Raw genomic sequence first — 12421 nt, 5'->3', positions numbered from 1 at the left:
TAGTTATATTATAGTTTACTAATTGAATGTTTATTTGTATAATAATTGTGATTTCAGATATAATGTAAAATGTATTTGTTATCCTCTCCCTTTAACTTATATGTGTTTATTTCCAGATAAGTATATCTTGGTAGAATGTGAGGAAGAGAGAAAGAGGATGTGCATTTGTCTGTATTAAGTGAGAAGTAAGTCACTTTATCAATAGTAGCAGCAGCTACGTTTCGATCTACGGACCATCTCTTTCTCTCATAGGTTAGTTAGACTAAAACAGAAATGGCTCCAGGAGTGAGCATTAGTGTACCTGTGCTGAGTAAAGCAAGGTCATATGAAACTTGGAAAAAGGAAATTGAACTTTGGTGTAAAATTACTGATATCAAAAAGGAAAAATTAGGTATTACTATAGCATTAGCATTACCTGATGATGAATGTCATTTTGGTACAGACATAAAGTCAGAAATTCTGGAAAATTTAACTGTTGAGCAATTAGAATCTCCAGAGGGTCCAGTACATATCACAGATTATTTAGATAAGATCCTAAGTAAGGATAAAACAGTGGATAAGTTTCAAAGGTTTAAGGATTTTGTAAATTGTAAAAGAAAAGATAATCAAAACATTGATGATTTTCTTAGGAATTTTGATTCCCATGTCAATCGTCTGAAAGGAGTCGGACAAAAGATTGATGGAGACATTATTACATTTATGCTAATTTTAAATGCCAATCTGGAAAGATGGGAGGTGAGTATGATAATGTCTAAGCTAGACTTTGATGAAGTTTTACTAGTTTATGATAAAGCTAAGAAGCAAATGAGGCAGGTTTTAGGAAATACTATTTCTTCAGCTTCAGAAACATCTGAAGGTAAATCTAAAGATAGTTTTACAATAAAATCTGAGCCAGTTGAGGATGTATTAGCAGCTAATAGCTATAGAGGAGGCTTCAGAAGAGGCCAAGGTAATAATAGAGGAAGAGGCCAAGGGAGAGGTAATGGTTATCAGGGTAACAGACCCAATAACTATGGTAGTAGACCATTCCAACCCGGTGGGAAACCGGTAGGTAAGAAAAATGGAATTGGTCGAGATGGTAATCAACTCAGATGTAGAATATGTGAGTCCACTCATCATTTTGTTAGAGATTGTCCTCACAAGAATGAGAGTGTGAATTATACTGAAACCACTGATAATTCTCAAAGCAATGAGAATGAACATGTGTTTTTCAGTGACATTGCTTTAAAAGCAAGTGATCCCAAGACCATGGCGCATTTTACTGCAGAAGCAATAAATTGTGCTGCTCTTGACACTTGTTGCTCTTCCTCAGTAGCAGGGGAAGAGTGGATGAAAATATATATAGCATCGTTACCAGGTAACATGAAAGATATGGTTTTAGGACCAATGAAAGGAAATAAAACATTCCAGTTTGGTAATCTAGGATTACTAAAATCTGTAGGTAGATATAGGATTCCTGCCATGATAGCTGGAAAGCTTGATCAACTGGAAATTGATGTGATCAGTTCAGATATTCCTCTACTTTTGTCTAAGAAAGACATGAAGAAGAGAGGTATGATTCTAAATCTGAATGAAGATAAAGTCTACTTCTCAAAGAATGATAACAAATCAGAAGATTTGTTTACTTCTTCAGCAGGACATTACATTTTGCCACTACTAGAGAAAAGTGGTGAGGTGTGTCAGGTTGAAGAAGTATTGGCAGTAGATTTCAAATCATGTGAAGATAATGAATGCCAAAAGGCATTATTAAAACTTCACAAGCAATTTGGTCACAGACCAAAGAAATGTTTTGTTGATCTCTTGAAAGGGGCTAATGCATGGCAACCAAGAATGGGTTCTATGCTTGACAAGATTATTGATGGCTGTGAAGCCTGTATTCTTAGGAAAAGAAGTCCTGATAGGCCTGCAGTAGCAATGCCAATGGCAACAGACTTTAATGAAAAAGTAGCTATTGATCTTAAGAAATGGAAATCAGGACACATTTTGTATATGATTGATATGTATACAAGATTAACTCAAGCTGCGTTTATACCTAATAAAAATCCAGAACATGTTATCACTGCAATTCTAGTAAAGTGGATTGCTGTATATGGTGTCCCTAAGGCAATTTTGAATGATAATGGGGGAGAATTTGTAAATGCTGAGATGCAAGAGCTCAAGTCCTGGTTGAATATTGTAGATCTTACTACAGGGGCTGAAGCTGCTTACCAAAATGGTATGTGTGAAAAAAATCACTATACTGTTGACAATATAGTAGATAGAATAGATGAAGATTTTCCAAATATACCCATTCATGCAAAATTGGCGTGGGCTTGCATGGCTAAGAATTGTCTGCAAAATGTACATGGATACAGTCCTAATCAATTGGTGTTTGGAAGGAATCCAAATTTGCCAAATATTATGACTGATGGCCCCCCTTCATGGGAAGAAAGCACAGTAAGTGATAGGTTAGGTGCTCATATTGCGGCTTTAAAAGCAAGTCGCAAAGGTTTCATTGAGTCAGAATTTAGCGAGAGAATCAAAAGAGCTCTTAAGTCTAAGATAAGGTGTGCAGAGATGCAGCTTGAACATGGAGATATTGTGTATTATCTTCGTGAAGGTATAAACAGATGGAGAGGCCCTGCCAAAGTTATGTTTCAAGATGGTAAGATTATTCATCTTAGGCATGGAGCCAATGTTGTAAGGTGTTCAGCAAACAGGATTGTAAAGGCTAAGGAGGAACTAGCCGCTAAAGTAAGAGGTGAAGACAACTGCAAGGAAGTAGTTGATTCATTGCCAAGTAGTGTAAAGGAGAATACAGTTGAGGATAATACTAATGATTCTTCTATAATAGAATTTGCTGAAGACAACATTGAGACTGTAGGTTCTCAGATGTTGCCTGATAATGAGAGTGAATGTGTTGAAGCTAATACTTCACAAAAAGAGGATCTAAGTGTACAAGAAGGTACCTTAAATGAAGAAAATCATTCTAACAAAAGGAAGGCTGACAAAGAGTTGACTCCTGTTAAGAATACTAAACAGGCCAAAATTAATCTTATCCGTGTCAATGATAAGGTTAGAATTCGTCAAGAAGATGGTACCTGGAATGAAGCAACCATTATCAGCAGAGGCGGCAAAGCTTCTGGAAAATATTCTAATATTTGGAATATAGAGTATGATGATAATACTCAAGCTTGGTTCGACAGTGAAGCAGTTGAATTTGAAAAGATTCAAGATACACCTGAGGAAGTTCATGCTGTTATGGTTCCTAAAAGTTTGCAGAAGCAACCAGAATGTTTAGCAGCAAAGGAAGCAGAACTTCAAAAGCTGAAAGACTTCAAGACATATGAGGTTGTAGTGGATGTTGGTCAACCTAGAATCACTACAACCTGGGTGGTTTGTGAAAAAGATGATGGAATTAAAGCTAGATTAGTAGCACGGGGTTATGAAGAAACAAATGAAATTGTTTCAGATTCCCCAACTATGACCAAAAGTTCTCTTAGATTGATATTGTCTTTAGCGGCTAGCAAAAGCTGGCAGGTAGAGACAACTGACATTAAGTCAGCATTTCTCCAAGGGGAACAAATTCAACGCGAAGTTTTTGTCAAACCCCCTAAGGAGGCAAATCTTGAAAAAGACAAGATTTGGAAGCTCTTAAAATGCTTGTATGGCTTAAAAGATGCTTCCCGACAATGGTATGAAAGAGTTATTGATGAACTCTTTAAAGCAGGATTTAGGGCAACTGAACTTGATCCTGCAGTTTTCTTCATGGTCAACCAAAATGGTGAGGTAATTGGAATTGTAGGTGTACATGTTGATGATTTTATTCATGCAGGTACTATGGAATTTAATGAAAAAGTCATTATTCCATTGATGAATGCTTTCCAGGTTGGCAAGAATGAGAAAGGTAGTTTTATGTATACTGGTTTTAAGATAAACCAATCTAACTATGGAATTATGTTAGATCAAAATGCTTATGTGGAGAAAAATTTGAAAGTCCAACCTTTGGAGCCAAGTAGAGCTCGTCAAAAGAATTCCCCTCTATCAGAAGGAGAACTTTCTGATCTGAGGAAAATGGTTGGTGGAATTAATTGGGTTGTTAGAGCTACTAGACCAGATATTTCATTTGAGTTGATAGATTTGAGCACAAAATTTAAGAAAGGCACTGTTGATGATCTAGTAAGAGCTAGAAAAGTCATTCAACATCTGAAAGAAAGTGAGTGTAAGATTTTCTTTCCTAAACTTGATGTAGCAAGTTTAGAGATTCTGGTTTATACTGATGCATCATTTGGAAATATCAATGATGGTCTAGGCTCTGTAGGTGGTCAATTGATATTCCTTAAAGATAAGGATGACAATATGTCATTGATTGAGTGGCAGGCTAACAAAGTTCGTAGAATTGTTAGGAGTACACTTGCAGCTGAAGCACTCAGCTTGGTAGATGGGTTAGAAAATGCTATTTACCTTAGGCGACTGATATCTGAGCTGACTGGGAAAGCAGCAGATAGTATCAAGATTAAAGCTATTACTGATAATCGCTCTTGTGTTGATGCTATCATGTCTACTTCTTTGATTGATGATAAGAGATTGAGAATTGAGATTGGTATGCTAAAATGCATGCTTAAAGAAAAAGTTATCAATCAGATCAAGTGGGTTAAAGGTGCAGAACAATTGGCTGATTGTCTTACTAAAAGAGGAGCATCTGGTTTTAATCTCTTGCATATTGTTCAAAATGGTAAGCACTAATAACTCTTTGTTTAAATACAAACAAGAGTTATATCTTTTTTTCGACATGATCCCTAGTTATTTCAGAATAAATAACCTTTTTTTTTACTTCATGTTTTTATCACAAGACACTTTTACAATAAGTAAAAGTATATCTTAGAATGGATTTTTTTAGTTTTTTACTGTTTTTACAGAAACTAGTTTTTAGATTAAAATGTGACTTTAGAATAAGTATTCATTTTATTTCTTATTTTTATGGTTTATGCAAAAACCATGTTTTTTTCAGATTAAAGTGTAAGTATTCATTTTATTTCTTATGTTTTTTTCAGATTAAAGTGTGACTTTAGAATAAGTACCTATTCATTTTATTTCGTATTTTTTATGGTTTATGCAAAAACCATGTATTTCTTTTCTGCTTGGTTTATGTAAAGCAAAAGTAGCAGAAAATAAATGGTTCCACTGTGCTTTAAAGATTAAGTTCAGTAAGTATGATTTTAATCTTTTGACTTGATTTTAGTATAGTTAAAGTTATTTACTATTGATTTGTTTTGGAAGCAGCCAACAATTATAGAAATAATTTATATTTATATTTGATTAGTTTGAATATTTTGGAAAATGATATATATTTTTTTTCAGAAATTGTTTAATATAACAATGAGTGTCATGGTAATTCGCTCCAGAATGCCTAAAAGCAAGTATTTCCACTACAGGTTACCTGGAAGTTCTGTGGATACCTGTAAGATTTTGTATGTTGGTTGTGAGGACTCATTTTCTGATTTCTCAGAAACGTTGAAGTCTATTCCAGGCATTGACAATACTCTAGCCTGTTTAATGTTTGAATCTGACACTGAAGTGAATCAGCTTGTCAATGAACTTGAGATGTTCATCAAAAACTGTAAGTATGATGACATCAAAGTTGTTTTGGATATTTTTAGTTTGTATAAACATCTTGGATTGGTAGAATGTCAGAACATTCTCTGTGTTCTCAATGAATACCTATTGTGCAACTGGAACATCCGGTTTGCCTTTGCTCCCCCTATTTTGACCCCAGCTGAAAATACTCAGTGGGAGGAAATTTCGAAAATCCAGGAATTTGTTAACCAGCAAAATGTGAATGAGGGGAAGAATCCTTTGTTCCCATTTAGATGGGTAATGAGGTTTAACAAACACAACTTACTTTGCCATGTTCCCTCTAACTGGGAAAATGATAGTGTAACACTAAATTTGAAAGGTTCTAAAGCCTATTTTCGCTGTATTTGGATGTATATCCGTGACTCCATGGATGCCAGTTTGGTCAAATACGACCTAAACTCTAGGATTAAGCCACAAACTACATCTTCTTTTAGACCTGTAAACACACAGTCTAGAAGATCTGTAGGTGTAGGCCGCAGGTTGAGTTCTGTTTCACGTGGCAACCATGATGCTAGGGCTGTTCTTTCTCACCGCAGAATCAATCCAGTTCCACATGGCAACCATGATGCCAGGTTGGTCATTTCTCACCGAAGAATCACCAGAGAGCTGGAGTTGTGCAAGAGACTCATGTCCATGAACATTGTCGGCTACAATACACGTGGTGGGGTTGAAGAGATGCTGAAGAACATGTCTCTCTACTTCACAGTCAATAATTAAGTTGAAATTCTTTCATATATTGTGATATTTTCTATCAAATTTGTCAGATGCAGATCTCATATTTTATATACTTTCTATGCTCTATTATTTTTTTGGAATATATTTTTTTTATGACAAAAATGAAAAAAAAAAAGAAAAGAAAAAGATAAATAATAATGAATGATAAACTATAATATATACTATAGTATTAGTTATATTATAGTTTACTAATTGAATGTTTATTTGTATAATAATTGTGATTTCAGATATAATGTAAAATGTATTTGTTATCCTCTCCCTTTAACTTATATGTGTTTATTTCCAGATAAGTATATCTTGGTAGAATGTGAGGAAGAGAGAAAGAGGATGTGCATTTGTCTGTATTAAGTGAGAAGTAAGTCACTTTATCAAGGTACCCTTCCCTTAAATAGTTTGAACGCTTCCAAGGCCATTTAAGAATCTTCATTGTAAAGATGAACCATATAGGTCGAGTTGTCAGCGAGATTTAAGCTACCGACAGATAGACATCCTGTTACTTTTTATATTTATATATGTCGTTTGTCAGGCTAGCATCGCAGCAATTTTTCCAATTCAATAAGGGGGGGGGGGTAAGTTTGTAAACTTAAAGGAAATGAAAATTCAGTATCAAATTTTGCCCTGGCATTTTGGCCTTGTTTTTATAGTTGTCAACCTTATTCTTTTTGTAAACTCTCATATATGATTGGATCTACCTGTAAAACTTTGAAAATTGAATTTTGGGACTTTCCTTCTAGGGGCTAGTGGTGCAAAGGACCAAACCCCCCCCACCCCAACACTACAATTTTAAGTTATAAGCTTAAAACTTATAATTTTTTTATTTGGGGGGAGGGTTGTTTTACCCCTAAAGCCCCTAGAAGGATAGTGCGTTAATGAAATCTTTAGTTACCACTTATTTCAATTATGTGAAAATAGTTTCCACTTAAAAAAATCAGCTCGATATCTTTAAAAAAAAGTTCAGTACTTAAAATTTTAGTGTTTGGAGTGGTCTTTTGCCCCACTAGCCCCTAGAAGGAGGTCCTAAAATCCAATTTCAAAGTTTCACAGGTAGATCCAATCATATATGAGAGTTTACAAAAAGAATTAGGTTGATAACTATAAAAACAAGCCCAAAATGCCAGGGCAAAATTTGATACTGAATTTTTATTTCCTATATGTGTATAAACTTCCTCCCCCCCCCCCCCCCCCCTTGTTCATTCCTAAATTTATAACAAATTCTGTTTTTAGGAAATAGTAAGACAGCGAATAGTTGAACATATGGTCAAAAATTTTCATGTATTTATGAACGATTGTGTGTCAGCTACAAAGTAAGAATTATTACCTTAATATTTCTAAAAAGTTAGATTGTGAAAAACCTTAAGATGGTTAGACTTGGAATCTCTTGTTTGGGGAGATTATACGAAACCTTTTATTTTTAAGATTAGTGCTATGAATTACACAAATAACCCTCTCGAGCAACGATACCCCCCCCCCCTCCTGTATTTGAAATAAATATAAAATAAGAGGAGGATGAGTGGAGGGGGTACGGCGATGTTAGTATTCCAACAAGAATTAGGAATAGGGGGAAAAGGTACCCCCCCCCCTCTTATTTTCATTTTTTTCCAAATAAAGGAAGGAGGGTTACGGTTATCAGTGCTCAACAACCCAATTGTAATAAAGCACCGCGTAAATAAGATAATATTATAATGTTACTATTACCAGAGTTGGATCTTTAAATAAGTAGCCGTTGCCGTTGCCGCTGGTGTAGCCGTAGCCGTGGCCGTAGTCGAATCCGTTGCCGTCGCAACTGCCTGTGCTGCCAATAAAACATGGATTTTACAGCAGTGCAATGCCAGCTATCCTAGAAATATAGATCTCTAAAATCTACTATGGCCAACCCAAAAAATAAATTATTTTTATAAAAGAAATAAAATTATTATGCCTAATTTTACGCGTAGCCAATTTGATTTAAAGATCGCTATTATATTAATGACTGTGCCTCTGGCAGCGGCAACGGCTACACATTTAAAGAACCAGCTCAGCTTTTATAATCTAGCTTAGCTATTAAAAAAGAGTCATCTGTATATTAATTAAGGAGTTCTAAAACGTACCAGATATTGTCAGAACAAAGCACAAATAATGACTTCGTTCAACCCAGGCCTCCAAATTCAGGTAGTTAGATTAACAGGAGTACAGCTCCTCTAGTTTTTATCATCATTTCGATCAAATGTCAACGAACGCCGGAGGAAGAGTTTTGGACAAGGCAAAAAGTTAAGGACTTAAATTGGCGCGCCCTTAAATTGAATTCAATGTAAGTCTTTTTGCCTTGCCCCTTCACTTTTTCTCCTTTGCCTCCGGCAGACTTCTTATGCCAGGCTATTAGTGTAAAAGGGGAGGGGGGGGGGGCGGGCGCAGTTTGAATTTAATCTACTCACCTATCCAGAGTATTACAGGCTCGAGACCTAGCCCTAGTGGAGAATTTTTATCTACACGGAGATTAAAAAAGAACAAGTACTTCTTAAGTACTTAAAATTTTGTAAATAGACCCCATAATGTTTAGAGTTTTTGATAAGGCATGTAAAGGCCTTTCTATAGACACCTTAACCAGGTTTCTAACACAAACCTAGCCAATTTGACATAAAAAAGAAAGACCTATCAAAAATCAAGAACTAGACAGAGCTGTAAGTCTCAGTGTTTGATGGGTCTGTCTTTTTTATGTCAACCTTGTTTTATTTTGTAATAAAATCTGCATTCTCCACGTAGAGAAAATTTCTCCACTAGGGCGAGGTCTAGATCTGTAGTACTCTGGAGAGGGGAGTACATTCAAAATTCAATATTGTTTTCTCATTGTCATTGATTGAACCTGAATTGTGTAATTTTTTATTAGTTTTTGACCAAAACTGTAATGTTTATAATCAAAATAGTGAAGCGATTGTTTTTAACGCCCTTTATGTGCACCTGCTCTATACATTATTTTGCCCGTCTTTCATGCTTAAAAAAACAAAAGCTTTTTGTTGTGGATATGTGATTTTCTCAACTGCTATTTTAGATAGACAGCTGCAATTTATAGTCAAGATTCCTAATATACGGATCTGCTCTATTCATTTTTTGTCTGCCTATCTGTCGGAAGTTCTTAAAAAACAAAACCTTATTACCTATTTCAATTTAAAAAGTCCTCAGTTATGATGAAAACTATTCTTGTTTAGGTGATGATGCTGTGTCAGGATCCCCTGGAAGATATAATATGACAAATCTCAGATTTTTACCAATCTTTCAACAGCTTATGCTAATTTTAAATGACGATGTTAAGGTAACTGTTACTTACTTTATAAAAATGTTTTAATACTTAGTAAAAGATGGTAAGGTTAAAGATATAATCCAATACAACATAAAAATTTCCATTTTATATTGACGCCGCTCATATATATATGAAAACTAGTGGATACGCCCCTAACATCTAAGGGCCCCTTATTTGAAGGGGCATAGATGACCCAGAAAAATAGCTGAAAATCATCCAAAGATTTAAATTTGATAAAAAAAAGCTTTAAACCATCACGAGACCTTTGTGAGGATTACCTTATTTAGTGAACCAAATCGGTTCAGTTGTTATTGAGGTCTTGAGCTTTAGAAAAATACCTTACTACTTTATAATAGGACTAGCGGCTTCGCCTCTAGCCCCTGTGGCCTTTGCCCAAAGAGGTAATTAAAAAAATTAAACACTTGTGTTGATGGTGCCTAAAAAATTTATCTTAAGGACGGACGGACAGACATCAAGCTACTTTGGAATACAGATTTAAAAAGCATGGATTCGTTTGTTAAATAATGTATAATTATTAGAAAACCTATAGTGGTTAAGTCTAGTTATTAAAGTTTAAAAATTAAGTTGTTTTTGAATAACTTGTTATTGTTTTTTAGTTTCTATATTTTGATTACTTACATAAACATAGGAAATCATATAAAATCCACTAACATTTAAACCAAAGATATTAAACATTATTTATAGATCCAGTTAATAGCTTTCTTATTAATCATTTGAAGCAATAAAAAAGCCATGTATAGGTTCTATTAGGCTTTTATTAAATATTGATATTATGCGCAGTCAAATTATTGGGAAATGATCATTTAGGTAGTTTTTAGGTGGCCTCTCAGAGCTTTTTAATAAAGAAAGTAATGAATCATAACTTTTAAATGTATTTGGTTGCTTCTGTTTTTTTTGAAAAGCAAATCATGCATTTTTCTCAGTTTGGAAATGTTTGTTGTTTATGGTGTAACTTACAAGTTTTGAATTGGGTTAATTTTTGTTTACGAAGATTGTTTGTTCGTCTGAAGCTTGAAATCTCGGTAACCGCTTTTCAAGGATTATGCCTACTGGTCTTGGGATGATTCTATCTAAGTTTTTTTCTTTATGATGAACACCCTCTCTCCCCTTTCTGCTATATAAACTATTATTATATTTAACCTTTTTTGGAAATTGTGTAGAAATAACATGTAATTATATACTTATAATGTGATTGTTTTTCATTGGTAGTATAATAATGTAACTTTTTTAATTTAAGGCTCTTGATTTTTCCAAGAACAAAGATTTGGTTGATATGGAAGAGGCAACAGAAATATGTCGTGTTCTATGGAAAATTATAGGTAAAGGGGGGGGGGGGGGTGTTAATGCAACCATCTCGTTATCAATGAGTAAATGGCACTTAGAATTCGAATTTCGATCTGAAATTTTGCATGAATAATCCTTGGTAGGTCTATTTTCCCTAAATCGAACAAAAAGTTGGAAAAGTAATGGCTGGCGGCTCAGCCGTTTAGCCGTTTTTTTGCCTATTTTTAGGGCAAATTCATCATTATTTACGTAGTACCTAATCAACTTTTTAAAACATATTTTTGGTTTAATTCATGTTAAATGGTAGCAATAACCATTTTTTAAATTTCTAGTACCAAAAGCTACCGGCTGGAACCGTTTGATATCGTTTTGGAGTGGCAAAGAGTATTATGTGGAGATAGGTTTCGTGACTAATTTGCCCTGAAGATAGCCCCAAAAATGGCAAAACGGCTGAGCCGCTAGCCGTTATCCGTTACTTTTCAAACTTTTGTTCGATTTAGGGAAAATAGACCTACCAAGGATTACTCATGCAAAATTTCAGATTGAAATTCGAATTCTAAGTGCTATTTACTCATTGATTACGAGATGGTTGCATTAAAAACCCTCCTTATTGTTAAAATCAAAAATTATTTTGTCCATATTGGCCCTTGCTTATCCTTACATAACATGTTTCTGAGATATTATTCAGAGATCTAAAGGGATAAGACAATTAGTATAGATTAAAGAACATCCCCAATAATGATACACAAAATTACCCCTCCTGCAGAATTTTCTAATTGTAGCAAAAACGTTTGGGCATTCAACTTAATAACTAATCAATCAAAATTCAATAAAAGACCCCAAAGTTGTTTAGCCTACAAATAAGAAAACATTATTATAAAACTTTGGATACTAGTGTAATAAACAGCCCAACGTCCAATCCCTCCCGGGGTAGAAAATCTAGGTATACAATTTTATTTTTAGGAGAGCGGTGTAAATCTCTAGAGAAGTTGATATTAACCAAAGACCTTAGCTACAGCTCAACACTAAATAGTGTCATAGGTAAATAAAATTAAGTTTTTTAGAAGCGTCGCTACTCTTTAACTCAATTTGTCTGCCCGTACGTTTATTGAAAAAAAACTGGGTTTACTTTACTGCTATTATGCCATAATACTCTGGAATTTCTATCAGTATATTGCTTTCAATATTTGCTTTATAACCTAGTTTTTTAATCCGTAAATCCATCCTTTTAACTCCTGAGAAAACTGGGTAAATTTGATTTGATTTAATCTGATATTGAATGAGATGAGCTTCTGAAATTTCTTGAAAATTTACCCATTGGCCAACAATATTACTGTCTTTATGATATATTTATTTTTTAAGCTTCTGCTTCACTAACTTATTATAATATTTATTTCCTGTTATTTGAAAACAATTAATGAAATTGAAATTGAACTAAATACATATGGTGCTTTATAAAGAATATAAAGTTTATTGGTAAATGAAACACGT

General features: G+C 34.3%; 1 protein-coding gene across 1 annotated transcript in view; it reads left to right on the top strand.

Annotated features, from left to right (window-relative positions):
• The window catches only part of LOC145314291 (uncharacterized), a 24698-nt gene that overhangs the window by 6276 nt on the left and 6001 nt on the right, over positions 1–12421 (top strand). The window contains exons 4-8 of the mRNA XM_080154146.1: positions 7576–7655; positions 8423–8499; positions 9534–9637; positions 10884–10965; positions 11894–11971. Of these exons, the coding sequence (XP_080010272.1) occupies positions 7576–7655; positions 8423–8499; positions 9534–9637; positions 10884–10965; positions 11894–11971 (421 nt within the window). The remainder of the gene's footprint in view (positions 1–7575; positions 7656–8422; positions 8500–9533; positions 9638–10883; positions 10966–11893; positions 11972–12421) is intronic.

This window comes from Acartia tonsa, chromosome 3, assembly GCF_053477335.1.
Source record: "Acartia tonsa isolate MP-2025a chromosome 3, ASM5347733v1, whole genome shotgun sequence".
Lineage (NCBI taxonomy): Eukaryota > Metazoa > Arthropoda > Copepoda > Calanoida > Acartiidae > Acartia > Acartia tonsa.
This window is presented reverse-complemented; position numbering and strand designations above follow the sequence as displayed.